A 23193-nucleotide genomic window follows, 5' to 3' on the forward strand; every position below is an offset into this window, starting at 1 on the left:
TGCAATCACAGTTGTCAAACTGGTCTCAGGATCCACAAAGGTCTATGATTACCATCCAGGAGAAATTAATGTCAGGGTTACACAGGGGCTGGCTCTTTGGCTGGCTGAAGTGATGGGAATCATAGGTCAAAAAATAATGGAAAGTTGTGATTCTTTATTTTTTAAAAGTCCCTTTCAGCTGTACATCTATGACTTTGGGATTACCAGTATTTTAACAGGCAAAAGTTATTCCCTCATAAATCAACAGCTACAATCCCTTCCTGTCACAGCTTTGAATGATAGACTTTTGGGGCTTGTTCTCTCCTATCATTTACTAGGCACCAGCAAAGCAAATCTTGCAGCAGCGAGTGCCACACTCTCTGTTGTGCTCAGCCATCCAGATTTACAAGCCTCTGAAGGTGCAAGGGGGCACATGAATGTGTGGACAACACAGCACTGCTGTCAGACATGTGCAGTGTTTGGAGGCAGCTGCACTCTCACTGGAGCCTTTGGCTTGTGCTTGCCTTTGAATCCCCAAACATGGTGACCACTCAGTTTGTGTACAGCCAGCAAAGGACATAGTAAGCCCTCTATCTTCAAAGCAAAACCAATGAACATTACCACAGACACTCTCATCAGAAGAATAGCTAGCACAGAGTCATCAGTGTTTCCTTCCAAGTGAGTCCCCTAATGCTCAGAGGATGTTACCTTCTTGGGGCAGCCTGTGCAAACAAGACTCTACTATCATCCCCTTTGACTTAGACACAGAAGAGCAACACCTGTGGCTATCATCGTCACATTAGATGCCAGAGTGTCAATTCACAGGCATACCTGTGGGCATATATCCCAGAAAAAGCTAGGATATGCCTGTGAATATATGCACATGCAGCTCCTGATGATGTTGTTGGGCACTATGCATGTACCCAAGGCAAAAAAATTACTATCTTGATTATTGTTTGAAAAACTTTGGTGTTTTAAACCACGAAGCTGCAAAGGGAGATCTATGTAGCTATCACTGGCACGGAAGGATGTGTTTCCTTGGATGAGGAGGCCAAATGACAAGTACCTCTGTGTGTTGCTGTTGCATCAACCATGGTCTTGCTTCTCTATGATTGCAGCATTCACTCAGAAATGTTCCAGACAACATCTCCTGAGAACATCTACTGTATAGAAAAGTCCAACTGACTGATGTGCAACATCAGGGGCAGCTTAGAGATTTTGTAACTTGTTGCAAAAACTGTAGAGACTTTAAAAGACCAAGCACACGGGAGGATTCACACCTCAGTCACAAAACAGCTTCCTATTATGTTGACAACTAAAGCCAAAACTGGTCTCTGAGCACACCAAAAGCTATCAGCGTGGCAGAGCGCTCGACGTAGATACTTCAGCAGCAAAAGAACAAAGGCTTCACGTGCATTGCCAAAATAAAGCTTCTGAGGCCTGTGAACTCAGCCCAATTTCTGAATGGCATGCTAGGAAATCAGTATATTAATGTCACTTTGCCATGGGGAAGGCAACATTTTTGCCTCCTTCTTGCTATGGTTTATCAGAGACAGAGCATCACAAATGTTGTGGCAAGTAGCAGATTTGCCTTGCTAACAATATGCTGCAAAATAAACAAAGCTTTGACACTAAATCACACCCCTTGCCCTGCCCCACGGAGATAACCACCCCATAGAGATAACCTGTACATTCTCAGGATACAGTGAGAAATCATTCTACAGTACATATTTAATTATAATTTAAAAAGATCTAACTTGGACACAACCTCTGGCCAGTAGCTAAGTATCGACACGTTACTGAAGCAAAGATCTGTTCCTATCCCTCCAGTATAACAAACAGAAATCAGCATCTCGAGAAGGGTCTCCAGGGGTACCACACCACAACCACTCACACCAAAAGAAAAAAAGCTGCTGATTCCACAAAGGAGGTTTGATGAGAAGTAACAGTGCGTTTGTCTTGGGGGAAGGAAGCACAAAGGTAACATTTCACAGGTACAGGTACCATGCAGATGCATGTGGAGTTTGTCATTGCTTTTAACCCCAAATCATGAGTAGCATGCAGTTCTCCTGCCCCCTCCCACCCCCACTACTGTATATTAGAGATAGTCTGGGTAATGGACCTCTTTGGTGTAACCATAGCCTGTTAGGCAAGATTATACCACCTTAGGAAAGAATACAAGCAAAACTGATCATAGGTACGTTTACACAAGGAACATTTTACCATTAAAAAAAAAAAAAAAAAACAAAACCAAATCATGTTACATAGGTTCTCAAACACAGCTCTGTCGAAAATTAAATTTGAAGCTTAAGAAATAGTTTTTAAACTACAAGGCCACCCCATTATTTGTTATGAACAGTTTAAAAAGTTCCCACCCCCTAAAAATCCGCCAGTAGATTTCTTCAGCTGTAGCAGTCTTACCCACTCTCTAACACAGTCGATCATTGCTCGACAGCAAGAACAGCTGTTACATTTCTTAAATGCATGAGATAAGGGACTCTGGGATAGATACAGTTCTTAAATGTGTAACACTGGAACAAATCCACCTTAAATAATTCGTGGGTCAATTCAGGTGTTCCACCGGCACCACCGCTCAGGCAGGGAGAAGTTTCTGCTGTTCGCTGATGTGAGTTCCAGCTTTTGTTGGCATCCAGCTCCACCATCACACATAGGTGTTCAGAATCTGAGTACAACAGTGATTCACTGGATAGTCTTGTACCCAAGTTGCTCAAAAACACAGAGAAACTTTGTTTTCTGTATTCCCTCATCCAAGAAGGGCTACAACCCCAGCGCAGCACCTTTGGCCAACACAGAACTATGTGGATGCAAAGTACAATATTTTAATTTTTTTTTCTTTTGGTGTAGTCCTTTAAGGAACTGCAATGGGTTTAATGTGACTGCAACAGCAGACTTCACTTGCAGGGTCTTTATTAGAGGATTACTGTCTTCCTCAGCTTTACACAATGGAGCCCTTTGAAGAAGACAAATGAATTGACTGAATCCTTGTGGCCAACGTCCTCTGTAAGTCCTGTAGTACATTTTGACCAGAAGTTTCTCCATTCTTGTCATACAACAGCTGTTTGAAAGCTTCATTTTCAATGAGGACCATCATATTCTTTAGAAAGTAGCCTTCACAATAGGAAGCTAGTTCTGTGACTCCAAGAAACTACAAAAAGTGAAATCAGAGTAAGATAATCATCCCAGCAAATACAGTGTGTAAGAGCTGCACACAAACAAATAACACAAGTTAAGCCTTTCAGACAGGTACAGTAATGCTGACAGATACATATGCATGGGGAGGAAGGAGTTAATCAAACCATACTTAACGCTGATGATTCTGGTAACAATTTCACCTTATAAAGCCTTGGTTGTTATGCAAACAAACTTTCAGGGGCTGAGGCTTTGCTACCTTGGAAATTGGTAGGAGTTTTACCACAGAGTTCACCAGACCTGTGGTTTCATGCTAGAAGTTACACCCTAAAGCTACAGGTTTGGGGAAACGAACTACAAACCAAGTTTCATGAATGCCAGTCTTGGTGAGGATGTGACATAGGACTGCAGAAAGCTGTCATGCAAAGTTTCATGGTTTGAGGAATCTTTGGAGGGGAAATGGAGGCTTGTAGAGCACATGTTAGAGGCTGTCAGTGTTTCCTTTATGCTGGACACTGTGTCAGGGTCTCAGCTCTCAGTAAAGGAGGAACTTTTTGGCTGTGAGGTACAGCCTGAATGCCAGAACTGCTGTTGCATAGCTTTGGTTCCAGATTGGAACAGCTATGGAGCAGTGTTGCTTACCACCACTTTAACACATTCAGAACTAAGAATGAAAATTGCTAAAGAAATAAAAAAAAAAATACAGATTAGGGCTAGGGAGGACCTGTCTTCACAAGGAAAATGAATTAATTTAACTTGATTTCAAGCCATGAAAGTTTTCATCAAACTATGAGTGCATTATTCTGTCCCTGGGTGTAACACTGATTGTGTGAATATGTATTCTTCTCTGAAACACCAATCATCTCAATTAATTACTTCAATATACTCACAAGACTGAGAAAATAATGTACTTTCCTTTTTCAGATTTCTTCTGAGGCCCAAACTGCAATCTCTGCAAGTGCTAAGTGTATTAGGCAAGCATTTGAAACTGCAAATTATTTTGTGGGGAGTTTGGGAGCATTTATGTAAAACACAACTGGTATCTAGAGGTAACTAATCAATCACCGTTATAAATTCCATTTGTCCAGTTACTTACGTTATTTCTGGAAGTAAAGAACAGTGACAAAGGCTTTGAAAAATGAAACCCTTAAAGTGATACTAATGAAATGATTGCCTTTGTACATATTGGGCTCAATGGTATTGAATACCTTCTTAAGTGATTTGGATGATGGTACCAAATATACCTTGATAAAGTTTGCAGATGATACCAGTAGGGAAATAGACATTTTGGAAAGGAAAGCCACCCACAGGAATGCCTGGACAGCTTGGAAGAGTGGGCTAACAAGAACCTCATGAAGTTCAACATGGACCAGTGTAAGGTCTTGCACCTGGGAAAGCATAATCCAGGAGTGCAGCACAGGCTAGGATCTAGCTGGTTGGAGAGAAGTTCTGTGTAAAGGAACTTGGTGTTCCCAGGGGACAGCAAGCTCCATATGAGTGTATGGTGTGCTGCTGTAGCACAGAAACCCAATGTGATGCTGGGTTGTACCAACAAGGGCTTCACCATCAGAGATAAAGAAGACATTAGCCCATTCTACTTAGTGCTTGTCAGGCCACACCCGAAATTCTGTGTTCGGTTTTTGGTTCCTGATATACAAAAAAGATGTGGACAGGCTGGAAAGGGTCTGGAGAATGGCCACAAAGATGATCAGAAGACTGGGAAGCTGCATATGAGGAAAGGCTGAAAGAATTGGGTTTGTTCAGCCTTGGGAACTCATCACCATGTTCCAGTATTTAAGGGGTGGCCACAAAGAAAATGAAGACTCCCTTTTTGTAATGAGTTACATGGAAAAGGCAAGGGGCAATGGGTACAAGTTTCTTCTGGGGAGGTTTCAACTGGACACAAAGAGGAAAGTATTTCACAATGAGAACAATTGGCCAAGATCTCCCCAGGGATCTGGTGAATTCCCTAACATTGGACACTTTTAAGATTCAGCTGGACAGGGTAGTTCTCCAGACTGTGCTTTTGCCAAGGAAAGCCAGATGATCCTTGAGGTCCCTTCTGAGCTGATATTCTATGATTTTATGTTGCAGCTTTAAGAATGGAAAGCCCATAGGAATGTCATGGATGATTTTAATACTCTCAATCCAGCTTTTAAAGTGTAAATGTGACCAAGTCCACATTGTCTTATCTTCCTATCAGTACTTCACCTCTAACTCAGGGTCTCAATCTCTTGTTCCTATAGTTCCTTTTCCATAGCTCACCACTCTGCTAAACACTGTTCTAAAACCTATGCCCTCACTTCAGACAGCTTCCCAAATCTGTGCTCCATCCTATCTTTCTCTCAGTTGTGATAACAAAGACTTCTGTCCATGTGTCTCTGGGCCAATCCGTCACACATCCCCATCTGGAAAGGCAGGTTTCATTGCCCAGGTTCCTGCAGGTGAGCCCTTGCATTTCTAGCAAGGACTAGAAATGGTACCTCCAACAAGAGTAAATTACTCAAAACCTGCTCTTGGCTGATATGGTGGTTCCTGGCTTCAGTGCCTGCTCACCTTATTCCTATCATCGCTGTGGTCTAACACAACCTTCTTCCACAGTTCAGAGGGCAACGTGGAAAGGCATCAGACAGTTGGCTGACAAGCTGAGCTTGAACTGCTTGTGAGCTCCCTTGGCTTATCAGGACCATCTGGCCTCTTACACCACATACCATTATCTCCTGTTCACATAACAAAGAGATGAAGCTACTGTGTGACAGGACCACTCTGGGCAGGCAGACCTGTTCTCAGATTAATTACCTGTGCATTACATAGGCTGGGAGCAAAAGTTCTTCTCTGCCCTGCATGGAGCATAAGGAAGAGGTATCTGAACTACCTTAAATGTGCAAGTTCAGGTCTGGAAACCTTCTAGCTATAACCGTATGAAGCTTGGCCCTGGTAATTTACTGAAAGCAGGAAAAATTAGCCCATGCAGAGCTCTAGGGTGATGTAGCTTAACTAATTCCAGAAGTGAAGACTTCATTCACAGCTGTCTTGGTTACCTCTGCAATGCACTACCCATGCCAGTGAAACATGACCCTGGCCATAAAATTTTCTCAAGCACACTGCTTCCAGTGCCATTGGGAGCTGCAGGCATAAAAAACTTGCAGGCAAGGATTTAGCCAGGAGCTGGACTTAGCCACAGGGCTTGCTCAGTCCCAGCATCAGGAGTGTAGAAGTCCCTCAAGTGTAAAGCTCCATGTAAGAATTTTCTTCAATCAGGATGTAAGTAACAGCCACATTTCACAATTCAAAAAGACGTATATGATTTTAAAACAAAATGATTCATCTAACTTCCAGTAGCAGTAATACAAATGGACAAGTTCCCACATGAAGTAGTTTTCAAGCAATTCCTGAATTGCTTATTTTTTTTTTCTATTACAATAAATGGACCTGCAGATACACCTCATGTCTTATTCAGCTGATAGGTGGGACTTTATGCTATTTCAAATACTGATTCCATTTTATCTGTACATCAACACCTACCATTACTACTCTCTGTAGGAAATACCTGATGATGGGAATGGAAGTCAGATCTGCAGGGGCTTGGAGCAATCTGCAGGATTACTCTGTTCAATCAAACCTCCGTGTCATGTTGCACCATTTTATCTTCCACATAAACCAGGTAAGTTATAGGAAAAAAGTAATCTAAGGAATGCTTTAAAAATATTTCATTGAAACTATTTGGGTATCATTTCCATCTTCCAGCTAAAAGTCTTAACTACTAAGCACACAAGAGGAGGAGAAAAAACTGAAACTAATCAATGTGGCAACCACCTCCATCAAAGAGTGAAAATAGGTTTTCTAGGTCGAAAAATGCCATGCTTTAATGACTCAGGCCCCCTCAGAAGCCAAGCAAATAATTTGATTCCAGCAAGAAGCTGTGAATCTCTCCTCTCCAAGACAAAACCCTCATTACCATCTTTGCACAGCTTGGAAGTGCTGCACTTTGACAATGTGGTATTTTTAAATATTGACAAGCTGTCACCTGCATTGCGTATAACACCCCAGTGGGTTTCAGGTAGGAGGAAACAGGAAATTGTAATGGGAAAAATGCAGTTTGGAAGATGAAAGAGAGAGGTCATCTCCAGTGAGGCGATTCCTGTTGAGGAATCTATCAGAAGCTTCAGTTGCCATGATAAGGGGCAGGTCTGCCACATGGTGATACACTCAAATTGAGTTTGAAGCACTTAAGAGAAAGGGGTGAGCGGCTGCCACAGATGCTCTTGCACTGTATGATTTAGTCACTATACTTGGCATCCATCAGCCACTCAGTGCCAGCAAATGACAAATCTTAAAACAACTCACAAGCTATCATTACTTATCATATAGCTAGACCTAGGAGTATGACGACAGAGAGGCAGCACAAAAGCTCCTGAGGTTATTTTTACCTTGGCATGATTATAAATATCCACGCAGTTCTCTGTGTTGATGCTTTTTGCACAAATGATCTCACAGTGGCGTTGTAAAGCTTCAAGCTGGAAAAATTTAGCAGCAGAAAGAAGCTAAAAAAAAGAAAAAAAAGGGAAGGAAGAAAATAGTCAAAACTGCTGAGTGACACAGAATGGAGCTTGCTTCTTTACCATTTCATTCTATTTTTCTCTCTGCCCTTGGTTCAGTTAGGATCAAAGTCCTCACAGTCAGACTGACAGGGTTGCTTCATTGCTTCAACCCTTTGCAATCCCCTCTGGGAAGCTGTCCATGGAGAGACCACCACAAGGCTGCTCAGACCCATGTGGTGACTTTGGAATGGGGTCAAAGGAGTGTGTGAAAGAGAGAAAAAAGAAATGGCAGCTTGGAATCTTTGTGGAGTCTGCAACCGTGATTCTGGAAGGAGGGATCTGCAACTACATGCCAGGAAAAAAAAAGGTTCTGTTCAGCCATTCCCCAAGCTCTGGTTGAAACAGAGCACTTGGCCTGGATGTGGGGATGTCAACAGAAGGGCCAGGACCAGGAATATAGAAGATTTCAAACTAGATGACGATAATCACTCTGGATGGCCTTAAAAACACAGAGAGGCAATAAACCTCAAATCTGTTACCTCAACAAGCTCAAGGAAATGGAGTCAAATCTCTAGATCCTCTTTGCTCTAGCTTGTGAGTAGCAGTAAGGTCATGTTTGGGCCACTGAATCACTGTCTAGCTCCGCATTACTCCAAGGAGTGGGTGAACAGCTGGACACAAAGCAAGGGTGGGAACTAGCCTGGTGTGAGACATTGCCTAGTTAACACTCATTCTAGCATCATGGGTCTGCTAAGCTGCACTACCAATGGTTCTCCTGCCATCAGAACTCAAGATGACCTCCCTCTTTGGCTCTGCATCCACCCTGGGGATCTTCCACATGGACTGGTGCTGCCTTGGAATCTCTGCATGCCACTGTACACTCTGACACGATCTGAAGCCTGTGGAGTGACAATAGCTTAAATTTTGAGTTCTCCAAGAGATTCCAGTAGCGCCAAGGTGTTTGTGTTTTGCCTTCTTTCTGTGCTTTTACAGCAGGGAAAGGGAATTTATTTTTCTGTCTTTCCATGGTAGGTTATTGTCTCTGAGTCTCTGCTCTGACTTAGGAAGCAGGTTGGAGTTCTTCACTGCTTGGTATCTTGTTCTAAGATCTAAGATCACTTAGGCCAAGCTGTTCAGGTGTTTTGACATTTATGCAGTCCTTATCATCCAGGATTGCACGACAAAAAGCTATCTCATGAATCCCAAAAGGGTTTTAATGCTGCTAGGTAGGAACACTGGGAAACAAACCCCTGAAACATCCATGCCATTATTCTGACTTCTCCTATGCAGTCCACGAAAGCTCTGCTTTAATCCCATAAATAAACCCAAGTGCTGGAAATCTGCAGTGCTGATGTGATAGCAGCCAGCTGGCCCCAATTATGAATTGCAGCAAAGATTTCTGTGGACTATTTCTGGTGCTTCTTGTTATCATATTTGTAATAAGGCAAGTTGCTAAATGTAGCTTTGGAAGATAAAGCCAAATCCTATTCCAGCTGCCTCTGTGGCTTGAGCAGTCACGTGATAGTTTGTAATTACTTTAAACAGTGAGGAACCATGGCCAGATCTGTTATCAACAGATCAATCAATCAGTCATACATTCTCGAGTCACAGAACTTCTGAGATGTCACAAAAGTAGAGCAAGCAGCCAGCTGAACTGCAGCAGAAGCTTTTCAACAGTCTAGGTGATAATACACACATCTCTGTAAAGCTGTTGCACTGCCCAGTTTGAGTCTCCTCATTTCAGAAAGGTTTAGAAATTCAGGAGCTTCTTTCAAACCCACAAGGAAAATGGAGAATCCTAGAGCTTTTCCTATAAAGCTCGGAAGGTAGCATGGGTATGCTGAGTTAAAAATCCACCACCTGCACTAGAAAGGGCTAATTTCAGTCCTGACTAGTTCCATCCTCTGGCTTCCAGCAGGGTTGGTACAGACATCCCTGTATCCATCAGAATTGATTCACCCTGGCCACTTGTACTCCAAGGAAGAGTAGCTCTCAATCTCTGTTGAGCCATACTTTGGTAAAAGCCTTGGCAAGACACACATGATTGCACCAGACAGCAGTGTCATAGGGACAGGCTAGTGATGTACACTGCTCAACAGCAGCTATTTAAGTAGTTCTGACTTTAGTATTTACTATCCTGTATTATTTCTGACTGCCATAATTTGATGACTGTTAACAGGAAAACTCCCTGAATGACAATCCAGAATTTGCTCAGATGTCTCTAGTTCTGTTTAGCTGGAGTCATTAGACTGATCATAGGTGGAAATGACAGTAGATAGTCTTGGGAAGAAGATGACAACATCCATACATCTTATGGATGTGTGGCCACACTTGAAGGCTCAGTCAGCTCTGTCTGGCTTGGTTTGGCTTTTGCAAACAAGCACAAAGGTCCTGGATGTTCTAGAAGCAGTGAGTCAACTTCAGGTTTTATTTAGAAAACCTGACTGTCACGTGCCTGAAATCGAACTGAACTATGACTCCAGTGGGATTTTCCCCTAGTTAAAGCCTGGTACATGCCTAAGGATTCTCCCAAGCAAGGAACCAAACTGGATGCTTTTATGTTGCTGAGAGGGGTGTGGATATGTAAGCCTGAGCTAATAAACCAAAAGTAAGAGTGTGGCAAAAAGAAGCTGACAGTCCCTGCTGGAGCAGAGGACCTCACCTGCCAGGTTGAATTTGCATCCAAAAGGCTTTACCTTGAAAGGGCCTCTCAAAGCATTTAGCTAGATATTTTTATTTCACATACTTCCTTTGCTTGAGGATGTTACTTTTTCTACTCTTCCTTCTTTGACAGTCAGCTTCATACTGGCAAAAGTTACTGTAACAGGTGACTGGACAAGAAGGAAACTGTCTCCTGCAGGACTGTGGACAGCCTGGGCACTCTGGGTGAGGCACTGCAGGCTCTTACAGGAGTGCTCATGCCATGGCCAATGGCCACGTGCCCTTGGGTGAATGGTACACAGCTCCCTTAGCATTGCTCCCACTGCAATTAAGATAAATGTCTCTTACCTCCATGATTTCATTATTTTTAATCAGGAGTGACTCTGCACCTCCATAATACAGATACTGCATAACCAGCTGCAATAAAACAGAAGCAGTGTTTATAAAAAGCAATCCAAGACATCAGGGAATGGGGGGTGATGTAAAGATTGTAGACAATACCCGAGGCTCTTCAATACCACAAAGGATTTGTAGACAAAACTGGCCTAAACTTCCTGATTTCAAGATATCTTTTGTTACTCTCTCCCTCTGCACACAGTTCAATGTTTCCTTCTCACAGGTAGTCTTAACATCCCAGCTCTCACCAGCTACATTATCTGGACTGTGTGAGCTCCACATAGCTTGCAGGAAGCTGATTAATTTATTCTGAATTTTCAATGTATTTCCCAGTATGTTCAGTACCTTCTTGATATATAATGGCTATTCCCTTCTCCCTTCCATGGTAATGGCACCCCCATCTTCACCCAGTTCTGTGTGGGCAATGCAGGGATGATGAGAAAGAGTGGGGGAAGCTTTGCACTGTAAAACAAGCCAGCTAAGATCCCTCTGCAGTGAGCTTCCAGCAAGCCTAAAGCTATTGTAGGCAGCTGGGAATTATCTGCAGCTGTAACAGTCAATAATACATGGAACTGTCTGAGCTCTGACTCAAATAAAGGGAAGCATATATACATATATGCTACAGACACAGAAAGCAAGCACTTGTATTTTCATGGCAAAAATTTGATTGTACAGCACTGCTAGGGAAAGAAACAAACTGGGTCTCTTCCAAGCCTGTCAATTAAATTCAGAAAGAGAGAACAAGGGAAAAAAAGAATCAGGTGCTTTACCTTGGCATGCACTGCTTTGTCTGGATAGCCCATGTCAGTGAAATGCATGCTATAGTATCTGGTCAGGCACAACACTGCAATCAATAGCACTCTGCAGCTTCGGGTATGAATGGAGATGAAGCCTGTGCTCACAAAACCACTGCTCTGAGCTGTATGTTCACCGAATACACACGTACTAATTTATATAGGGCACATACCATGGTGCTATTACACGTTCCATTCAAATTCAATGCAAGAGCTGGCTTTACCTGGAAGATGGGGTACTTCACATAGTTGATCTCAATACAAGTACTATCAGACGAGGGCTTGCTAGACAGCAGTGCTTTAAACCTAAACAAAAAGGAGTGAGGTTAAAATACCAGCCCAATTATCTCTGTGAAAAAGCACAGCAAAGTGGAGGGACTGCATCAGCTCTTGCAGAAACAGTATACTGAAATGAATGGATTTGCAACTGAAAAACATCAAGACTTGGACACTGACATAAAATAAAATTCAAGTAAAAAGAAAGAAAGAAAGAAAGAAAGAAAGAAAGAAAGAAAGAAAGAAAAAAGCTTCTCTTTTCGGAATTTCAATTTGAAATTTTGGAAAAATACTTCTAATCCCAAATGGAAATGAAATGTACATAGGAAACTCAAAAGCTGTACAACGCATATTACAAAAGCAAAATTTGTTTTTGTTATTTTCTTGGCAGCAATGCAATCTTTTAGGAAGACTTGCAACATTTGAAAACTGCACACCTCATTTTTGAAGGAGATAAATTTTGATCTGAGTCCATTATGTTGCTTAATAAAAACGTTTTGGAACATACTATTAACTACACTGAAACTTCTAATGCTTCTATGCAAGCTCTATAAAATTGTCTAAGAAGAGGCAGGAGAGCAAAAGGAATAGAGGTTGCTCTTCACTGATTATCAAAGCCTGAAATTCAGAAACCAGTTTCAGGGAAAAAAAATTAAATTAATAATTGCAGATTTATGTGAGACATATGTCTATGAAACAGTCTGTTTCTCAAAACCAGATTATTCCCATTCGATCAGAAGGTGAAAATGGGAAATTTGCTGTCAGAAACATCTGCTCCTGTACTTTCTCTTTGGTAATTCATCTGACCTTCCAGTGGTAGTACAAAGCTTGGCTTACCTATCAAGACCATCAGATCCCATTTTCTGTATCACAACTGCTTCTTGTTAATTAAAATATGCATAACATCTGATTTGCTTTTACTAATGTCAAATTCTATTAGGAACACCATTTAGTGGATTTAAGGCTGGAGTGTGGAATGCATTTGTACCTCCACCAATAAGCTCTAAACCAAAATAACCATTCCTTAATGAAAGGCAGGGTCAGATACTGCAGCTGCTTTATGCAAATCTCCTTGTGCTGTGAGCTGGCAGCACATCTCCCATTAGTTCCCACTTTGTTTAAACTACATAAACTCAGTGGCTGGTCCTTACCACATCTTGAAATACGCTCTTATGAAGGGCCAGCTAAATTGGTTTAAAAACACACCTTTAATTATAAAGCTGCATGTATACAAAGTTTGTGAGCAACTTTAAGGTTGAGTTGAGCTGGGTAACCCAAGGCCAGACTTCTCAGCAAAGTGAACAGACTGTAAATACTGCCTTTGGACACAGTAGGATATGTTTCACAGTTATTTAATTTTATTTGAAAAATGTCAAATGTCATCAGTGAGTTGTGTGGTAGCTGCTTTTTTTCCTGGAGACTGTCTACAGCAATACAAGGCAGGATTCAGCCACTCACAGGATTAATTATTATTAAGAAGCAAAATATTAAGACTTCTCTAAGATTAACAGCTGGATGCAGCTATGAACTCCACACAAATGTGCCTCCCTTAGTGGAATGAAGTCAGATGCATGGATTGTTTATTGGATGGCAAACTAGTGCGGGGGACTTGTTCAATGCCCTGCAGATCAACCAGAAACAAGCTGTTTAGATGTTTGGCTTAGGAAAAATCTCAAGATAGGGTCACTAGCCATCAAAGAATCTTAACATCAGAAAAAAAAAAAAAGGCAAATTCTGGTTTTGTTAAAAATAAGAAATATCTCTACACTTTACCTTGGTGATGCAGTAAACAGCAACACTCTATGTGCATAAAACGGTCTTCCTTCCACCAGAAATGTAACATCTGACATCTCTTTGTTGTTAAGAAAATGGGGATCTAGAATCATAAAAAGAAGGGGCAAAAAATAGCTAATAACTTTAGTTTGGAAGAGGTCATGAACGTAAAGAATACTTTCCTGTTTTGACAGAAGAAGATAATAGTGTAAAAGGATATTGTTTTTAATGAGCAAAGCTCACGAAGCTGTTTTGGACAGGCTGAGACAGAAGCCCCCCAGACAGCTAGATGGAGTTCAGACAAAGGGAATTCAAAGCTTTGAAGTTTGTGATGACCTTTGCTGACATGACAGGCAGCTGTCCCTGCTGTGTGGAGCTGGCACAGCTTCCCAGCTCTGCTACCCAAAGCAAACTGCAGCTGAACAGATGCTAGAAGTCCCTGCACAACTTTATACCCTGTTACAACCCCTCTTCCTGCGTAGGGAAGTCTTCATGCCAAGGGGAACAGGGTGCTAGAAAAGCACTCAGGTCTTCTCTTGGTGACACTAAACTAATCTAAGATCTGTCAGCAGGGCTGGGAGTGCTGTGCCACCACGGCATCGCCCGCAGCCAGCCACGGAGGTTTGAGATGTGGACAGACATTTGGCTTGGAGCCCCAGGCTCAGATCCCAGCCTAATTAGCAACACAGCAAATCTTTGCAGATTTACAGTCCTATTCTAATGCAACTGATGGCCCTCCTTTTTCTAGCTCTGCCTTTCAAAATCAGGTTTTTTCCCTGACTTGTGCTCCCCCTCAAGCACCCAGACATGCCACAGACTTCCCACAGTTGTCCCTGGAGAACCAATGAATATCTTCAAGTGACACTTACCTAGGCGAGAGGTCTGCTTGCGCTTAATTTCGACAAGCTTTGGAATAGGGTAGGGTCCATAGCAATGAGTGAAAATGACAGAGAGTTGCTGGCTGATCACTTCATTCTAAGCAAAAGAAAACAAATATATGCATGTAAGCTCAGTATGCAAAGGAGATGCTCGGTTATTCTCAAGAGTTGCCTGTTTTGAAGCTGAAGAATATGATTGCTGAAGCTTTATTAAAAATCAGAGCTTGGGATTATCAGTATTTGTTAGAAAATGCGATTCTCATTTACTTGATTGCACTGTCTCCTGTAGGAATCAGTTGAAATGAAAAGTTCTCTCCTTGGACCAGAGGTCTTCTTTTCCTAACAAACTCCACAGTCCCTGCCCTCTTCCATAGAAACAAAGCCTGTTTACAATAGTGACAGAATTTCATCTGCAGACTTACCATACTGGAAAATTACTTTTTGTCACTCTTTATAAAATGAGCATTGGTCATGTTTTAGAAACCCAGAGCTATCAAAACAGATACAGCTGCATAGCCTGCATGTATTTCTAAGCAGAACAGTCTCACAGACAAAGCCTCCCTTGCAGAGTGACTGATGCATCACCGTCCACCACTGACTCTCATTCATCCCAAGTGTTTCATTAATGTGCTCTTATATTGCTGTCAACAGTCTGGACACCCTGTCCTGAGAAAGCTGCCAAAGCTTTACTGAACCAGGTCTGGTCCCTGGCCTTACCCATTTCTGTCCAGACTCTGGGAGCAAGGCATTTGGAGGACAGTTTCCTAAGTACCTGAACAACTTCAGTATTTGTATGCCTAAGCTGTGAGGATAGTGAAACAGATTTCACTATCTTAGCAGGTGCTTAAACCACTTAAGTCACAGCCAAAAGCAAGACTTAAAAGCTTTTGCAAATTTTATCTTGATCTCTGCTGGTAACCAGAACAGGTCTAGCAAGTTCAGTGGTGCCACGTGGCTAATTCATGATGACATCTTTTAACTACCTTGTTGGCTGGCAACTCCCTTTTCACACCACAAAACTGTGAAAAGGCAAGGCACTTAGATATGAGAGGGTCCAAGGACAAAGAAATAAGCAGTTAAGGGACAAAAATCATCTTAACATAAAAATTTGAGTTTAGATGTCACAATAAAAAAATATGTCCAGGCTTACAGAGCAGACATTGAGGCTTTCCTATCTCTGGCATTATTTCAGCTCAGTTCTAACAGCAGTGCTCCTTAAATCCTATGAGGGATGAGGAGGAGTGGCAGGGATCCTGTAATGACTTCCTAACTGCACCTAATCAAATGGGGTGGGAAAGGGTAGAGCACAGTGCCTCACAGGCATACGCTGATGTCAAAGGAAATTACACACACTCGCCCACAGGCAGGAGTGGGTTCCGATCACTACACCTCAGATGTAGCACTGAAAGAAATGCTAAGATAAAGAGAAATGCTGATACTAAGAGACACCATTTAGCACAGTGCAGGGACCAGCCCTCAGAGAGGGGCTCACTGCTGTGGCTCTGAGACAAGGAAGATGTTTCATACCAGGAGCATCCCTCTTTTCTGCATGTTCCAGCCAGAGCCCTGCAAAGTACTTCACAAAGAGAGTGAATCACAGAGTGAAGAGAAAAGGAAGATATAAGGCCAGATTTAAAGAAGGAAGTGACTCAGCTGCCAGGAGGGCTTGGGGGGAGAGCTCTAGACAGACAGGGCAGAAAGAGCAACTGCTTCTCTGCTCGGAAGGGCTGTGCCAAAGTGCTGCTGCTGACTGAGTCAGCCAGGGAGGAGTGTGTCTAGGGATATGCTGATTACCAGCAGGGCCGCTCCCAGTTGGATCCAGCAGATGCTAAGAAGTCAGTGAATACAACAGAGAATGAGGACAATTCCATGGTTCAGAGCGCAGGAAGCTTCTGGAGAGGAGAGGCATAAACAGAAGAGCAATGTTCACCTTTACCTGCAGTGAACAGAAGCAGAGTAGCTGCACTAAAGATAGCTTACGACAGCTCCCTCTCAAACCTGCCAGGGTGCAGAGGTCCTGTCTATATCACTGAGGTTTTAGTGGGTCTATGAACTCTCCAGTCCCAGTCCCAGCTGTGCCTGGCAAAAGCTTTTTGAAAACACACATATACTTCAATAAAGACAACACATCTCCTTCTGGGGTGCCTGTGAGAATGGAAAATCTGGGTATTGGCCTCCCAGCACCTCATTAGGAGTTGGGAGGTCTGACTCACCAGTCCAAGCTATGCCATTGTGCACTGGGATATCCAGGTGCACAGAAACGGGGGAATAGCCAGCCAAACCCAGCTCAACAGGTGGGAAACATGAACTGGTTGCACATGCAAACAAGGGAGCCTGCCTGCCTACACAGGTGAGGTACTTCCAGCTCCCTGGGTCACCAATGGGGCACAAACCCTGTGGTGTGCAGATACAAACCCATTAGAAAGACACTTTGTCACTGACCTCACAAGCCAGTGAAAAACCTGGTGTGAACTTAGATCTAATTATCTCAAGAAGTGGTATGTTTACCTAAGAGATGCTTAAAAACCCTGAGACCCAGACCAAAGATAGGACAAAGAAAAAAGAGACCTTTGGATCAAAGAAAGCAGAGCCATCAGAGAGACAGTGGCTTGATGCACTGTAGAGCTTCAGACCTCCAATGCAGGACACTGATATCATTTGGCATATAGGAGGTTGGAGACCTTTCACTTTCGCTGATAACATTAAATACTTAAAATTGCAAGCCTCCAAAAGGCCAAAAAATGTTCTTGGCAAGAAAGCTGAAGCATGTGCTCATTTAGAGTCATCGCTAACAAACTGCTAGGTTTCTTCCCAAGACACGGGGAGGGCAGTGGTAAAGCTCACTGCCCACACCCCCCTGCACACAGCCAGGCTCACAGGGCTGTGGCCCTGATCTGCTCCCCACAAAGCTTGGGGAGCAGATAAACTAGGCAGAAAGATGCGGCACAGAGGAGAGAGAAAGGGATGCTTTGTCTGCAACTGGATGGCTAGGGAAAAAATTGTCTTAAAGCCAAATCTTGCTCTTGAAGTAGGTTGGGCTGGGCTGTCTGTGAAGCAACTGAGAACAACTGCTTAAGTCCACGACTTGGGACACAAGCATTGCTCTGGTAGAGAGGAGACCTGTCCATCCTAATCGACCTTCTCTTTCACACTGTGTCCACACTGGGAAGCTCAGAAGCTGCCCTGGTTACCACAACCATCCCATTTAAGCACCGAGCTGGGTAATTCTTTCCTGTTTATCCTATCACCCTGCTGACTGACTATGAAAGAACAGCTGTAAGAGCTCGCTGCAGCAGTTATGGGCAGCAATATTAACACAAGAGGAGCAAACCAAAGGTTTCCTTGCTGTAGTTTGATGTTTGGAAACATTGCGCCAGGACGTGTGAGGCTGAGATCTGGAGCGAGGCCAGTTTCCTTTCAGACATGGGTGTTCATTTGCAGTCAAAGGCAGCCAATGTGCATCTTTGACTGTAGGAGGGGGAAGAAAGCTTGGCATAGGATATAATAAAAATATTTACCTAGCCATAGGGTAGTTTACAGATAGACAAGAGAGAACAGAGAACAACAGTGCATCTTCTGAAGGAGACAGTGCTTCCAGCAGAGAGGTTGGTTGGTGATCAAGCAACTCTGCTTTGTAGATACAAGTGGTCTCCTGACTTAAAAGCATTCTTCAGCAGAGATCTAAAGGAATTCCCCACTCCTGGTGAAAACACTTGAACTGTGAGGGGAATTCATAGGTTCTTTTGAAGCAAAGCTGAAGTTTTTCAAGTTGCTGGAGAAGAAATGACTAGCAGAATGATCTGAAGAGGTGAAGACTTGGGTGGAGAGCACAGGGGTGTTTTCACCCAAATGTCCATCTGATGAAAATCTATGGCAGTAGTCAGGAAAGGCTTAGGCACAAACCCTGGGAGAGCTTGCTTCATTCCAACTTACCCAGTTCAAGCCAGCCTAGCCATTCTGGGATATGGTCTCACCAGGTACTGGACACAATTGGGAAACAGTTTTCTCCAGTACCTGGGGAAAACATGTGCCATCTTGTTGGCTATGCTCCAGGCTCCCAACAGGAAAACTCGGGTCGGATTCAGCAGTTAGGCTAAAGTCTTGCTCTTCACTGACTACGCTTTGCTTCAGATGCCTCCTTTTCATAGGCTTCCCCATTCATACACCACATGTCTCTGGACTGCTTAAGCCCCTTTGGTTAGTTCTCCTTATTGGCCTATAGATGGTCTACCACCTCCACTTGGCTGCCCCCCCCCCCAGTACTTTGGGTTTTTTCTTCTATTGATGTCACACTTACCAGCTCAGCTCCATTAATGCCTGTTTAACTAACCTAAGTGTGCCAGGCCCTCTGCCTAATTCCTCTACCACAAAGCTCCAAAAACAAAAGCTCACCACATTAAGCAGAAAAATCACACTTACTCTTCTGGGCTCAGTATCTGCCCATTACTACACATCTCATCCGCCCCAGGCAGAGAAACCATGCTGCCAAGGGAACAGGGGCGCTGGCAAAGGTATCTTTTCTCTCTCTGGTCCTGAGGATGCTGGAATGACCCAGTTCTCTGCTAAATGCAGAGCAGCAGAAGTGCTGCTTCCAGTCACTGATTTAACATGTGGCCTCTGGCAGCTCTTCCAGCAGTGGTGAGGCCTTAGGATACCTCAGGCTCACTAGGGACTCATCCATGAACTTTCTTCCATGACATGCTGGGATGCCACTGAATTATTTCTCTGTTAGTAATTCCCTCCTCCCAGAAAGAGTCAATAAAGAGTAACAGAGAGGGCTTTTCGCAGCACTCAAAACTCTGTGAGACTTTTGTTGCCTTCTCTCTGAACCATTTCCATCCTTGCCTAGGTGTTTCCGCTATACACCCATTGCATAATTCACTTTTGCCAGCTACCTCAACACTGACTGCATGCCACTTCAGAGGGTCACTCCTAAATGATTAGGCAGCATAAACACAATTAATATTAGTCAACAGCTGCAAAGGTAGGGAAGCCCCAGAGGTTGGAGATACAGTTAGAGGTAGTGAACTACGTAACAAAATAGGTTTTGTTAGTGCTGGGCTCAAGTCTTTCCACTGCAAATACAAACGGAAAAGAATTAATCACAGGTAAGGCACAAATGGACCCTTCAGTTAGCTTCTGGGAAAGCTGCCAAGGCTCCCTTTCAAAAGGTTCTTTATGTCACAGCTGTGCATTGTATGTAAAAAGCTCAGTTCCCCGGGCACAGTCTAATCCCTGGGTGAGAGCCCAGAAAAGGGCAGGTGTCACATCCATGGCATTTATTTATTGTAGATGAAGAAATGGCTCCTGCCTCTGGCAGGGAAACATTTTAGAAGGCAGACAGAGGTACGAAAAAAATCAAACCTGTGTTAGTACAAAGCTGAATCTGCATTATGAAAACACAAGACAGGGTTAACAGTCTCTTATTAACATGCTGCTCAGTACCTGGTGTTCCCATCTCACATGGAGAATGCACGATGTACATGTGTGGATAACTTGCCTCCTGGTTACTCTGAACTGTTTAGACACAGAAGTACTACAAATGACAACAGGCAATGTTACAGATAGCTGCAATTACTTGAGAACAGTGAAACCTGCGTTATGAAATCAGTCAAAGTCCCAGCCAAAAGATAAATCACTGAGAACAGGCTGGGCCCTAGCTGACACACAGAAGGGCTCCAGCCACTCCGTGAAACCTTGAAGAGGTCACTTTAGCATTCTGGAGCTTTCCAGGGTTACTCTTAGTGCTATTTTTGCAGTGCTTGTCCCCTCTACAAAAAGTCTACATTTTTCTTCACTTGAAGTATTTAAGCCATCAACCAGGATATTTCATTTTCTGGTACTAATAGTTTCAAGAAAGGAAAAGTATTACATGGAAAATTTTCTAATGAAACTTGTCATTACAGTAAACCCCTCAATTTTCTGTTGAAAAGCAGTTTAACAAGAAAGCAAAATTTCTCCCAGAACAGAGGAATCTCCTCTAATCCATCTCCAGGCAAGAGAAACATCCACAGTACTCTCCCAAGACAGGGTTTTCTTTTAGGAGCTGATTTTGATCCAGTGCCTACTTGAGCACTGTAAAGAGTTCACCATTCTCCACTACCCTAATCCCTTCCTGCAGAACAAGGCAGTCTCCCTTCATGGAGCAAAATACAGGGTCAGTCAAACCCATCTTAAATATAGATTTCAGCCCATCACAAAACAAGGGACAAAAGGGAAATTTTCTAGCTCCTACATCTTCCAGTGCCACTTTCTAGGTCATGTGTAGACCTCAAGGGAAAGCTGATGTTTGCTGACCACTGTACCTGGACTTTGAGGAACAGACACACCAGCTGAATCTCTTGACACTCTCTGAAGAACCTCTGCTGACATTTGTGGCAGTGGAATTAAATCCAAAAACACCACAGCAATAAAGAAACAGGATGCTCATCACAGTCTTCAGCCTCTGAACGTTTTGCTGCAACAGAGCAGGTGTTTTAGCCTTTGCCGCTGCTTTCTGTTTGTTGGAGTGCCAATTTTTTCAGAGGCTACATGCTGCTATTGCTGCAAAGATATATTTAAAAGAGCCCAAACTTTACTTTCAAAGGGATTTTTTATTTCAAGTGGCTGAGTTACTGCTAAAAAAGTAGTTTACCTTTTAAACTACATGGGCTTGGTTTCTCAAGACACCCATATGCCTGAATACTTTTGGAATTTTAAAAACTAGTTATTATTTTGAATTGTTATTTGTTCTCAGTAACTGTCAATGCCAGACTAATAAGAGCCTGTGTACTCCTGCAGGTTTCTTCAGCTGCCTATAGGTACATTTGTAGAGGCTGGGAAACTGTAGGAATTTTAAATTCTAAGGAAACATCTTTGCAAAGTAATTTCCTGCATCTTTCAGCAAGCCTGGCTGCACAACATAATCAACACCTTGCTAATGGGCTAAATTATAAAATAAATGATCTTGTCACTGATAGAACCTGATGGGAAGGATGAAGAGAAGGCTGCAGAACTCAACTGAGGGATGGTGACAAAGGATGCCTCCCTTGACTTCTCAAGTTGATTTTGTCATGGACAGCACGCTAGCAGGAATATTCATAGCCCTAAGCCAAATTTTCCTGGCGTGTAGCACCTCCAGAGTCAGACAGGTAATGCCTCAGAATGTGTGTGCAACTCGCATGGGGACTAACACACGCACTGCAGTGATGCATGTCCAGAAAGAATCTGAAGTAATGGCAAGTGGCAGCTCTCTGTCCATACCATGGGGCAGGGAAGGAAGTTGTAAGAAAGAAGAAGATTTCTTTTTTTTTTTCCTCAAAAAACTAAGCCAAGAACAATCTGATGCAAATTGCTGTTGGCAGAAAAAGCAATGGATGAAACCAGCTCATAACCTGGTACTACCAGCAACACTTCTGGTTCATCTGTGTGCATGGAGTTGGGTGATTTTAATGATAGTTCAAGCTCATGCTGAGCTATAAAGTAGAAATCTAAACCAAACCTCCTCCAAAGGGCAGATGTGTTTGATTTCTCTCTTTTCAGGTTGTGGAAATGTCAAGATCAAGCTGAAACAGCTCCAGGACTTTCACAGATACAGGACAAAGAAGTACATTGAGCATGTTATCCTCATGAGAACCTCTCTGCAAACCCTGAAGAGCTGACCTGTGAGCACTACTTCAGGCACCACAAGCCCACAGAACTGGGTGCAGCCTTCATGTAGTTCTTTTCAAAGTCTCTATTTGAAGACATCTAATCTCTGAGTTGTGGCCAGCCCTCAAGCACATGCACTCCTTATGCAACTACAGTCCTCCAACATGGGGCAGAGGGCAATCCAGCTCAGAGCCAAGCTCAGGCAAAACAAACATCAAACTCATCTGGAGGCAAAGGAGGAGCTTCCAGCAAGATGCATGGGGGTTTCCCCAGGCCACAAAGAGCACAACACAGATTGTGACAGGCAGAAATTTGGCTGCATGTTCCTATTATTCTTCTGTAACAAGATGTCCTGTGTCATCTTAGCTTTGAGAGACTCAACTCTGCTCTATGCTGCAGCTAAAGCCTAGCTCAGGGCTACTCATCCCCAGAAGCATCTCTCTGCCTTCTGTCTCATGCAGCCCTGCCCAAACCACTTCTAGCAGGCTATGTATGTGTGCTTGTCTGCCACAGAGATTCAATCCACCCCAAAATGGCAGCACCTTTCCTCCTCTACTTGTGGCCCAAATCTGCAACCACATCATCGACATTTTTAGTGTCAGAGCTTTCCCAGTTTGAGTTTTGCCTGCTCTTAGCAAGGTGCTTTAAACAGAACTCTCCATGTCCTTTTCACTGGTGCTGCTTTCTCTGGAGTACCTCTTCTCTGGTCTTTGGTTTGATAATGACCCAAGCTCACTGCATGACAGCAGCTCCTCTGTGGGAGGAGTGAGCGCAGAGCAATTGTCTGCCTGCTCTCACAGCTCTGCCTTGCCAGCATGGAAATGCTGCTACTTCTCCATTCCATCCAATTCTCAATGGTCCAGCTGATAAAGACCTTAAAAGGCATAAAAAGAAATAAAAGTGCTCCGTCCTGCTGGAAGCCACCAGGAGCCAGGTATCAAGCCTTCATTTGTCCTTTTGGAAGTCTTCCTCCAGGGCTTTAGTGCAGCAGTGAACAACCAATGTGTAATCTATTCACCGCCCTTCCCTGCTTATTTCAGCACTGGAAGAGAGGCAATAAAAGTAGGGACTTAGCTCAGCAGTTCTGCTAAATTCTGTTGCCATTCTGTGTTCTAG

At 43.2% G+C, this 23193-nt stretch overlaps 1 protein-coding gene across 3 annotated transcripts in view; it reads right to left on the bottom strand.

Moving 5' to 3' along the window:
• Positions 1-2935: 2935 nt before the first annotated feature.
• Positions 2936-23193, bottom strand: part of ABTB3 (ankyrin repeat and BTB domain containing 3) — a 174736-nt gene continuing 154478 nt past the window's right edge. For all 3 annotated transcript variants that reach the window (XM_054386587.1, XM_054386586.1, XM_054386585.1), the window contains 6 exons: positions 14440-14545; positions 13571-13673; positions 11746-11827; positions 10680-10748; positions 7560-7673; positions 2936-3145 (listed from right to left, as the gene is read on the bottom strand). In XM_054386587.1, the coding sequence (XP_054242562.1) occupies positions 2936-3145; positions 7560-7673; positions 10680-10748; positions 11746-11827; positions 13571-13673; positions 14440-14545 (684 nt within the window). The remainder of the gene's footprint in view (positions 3146-7559; positions 7674-10679; positions 10749-11745; positions 11828-13570; positions 13674-14439; positions 14546-23193) is intronic.

The sequence above is a fragment of the Indicator indicator genome, chromosome 14 (assembly GCF_027791375.1).
Source record: "Indicator indicator isolate 239-I01 chromosome 14, UM_Iind_1.1, whole genome shotgun sequence".
NCBI lineage: Eukaryota > Metazoa > Chordata > Aves > Piciformes > Indicatoridae > Indicator > Indicator indicator.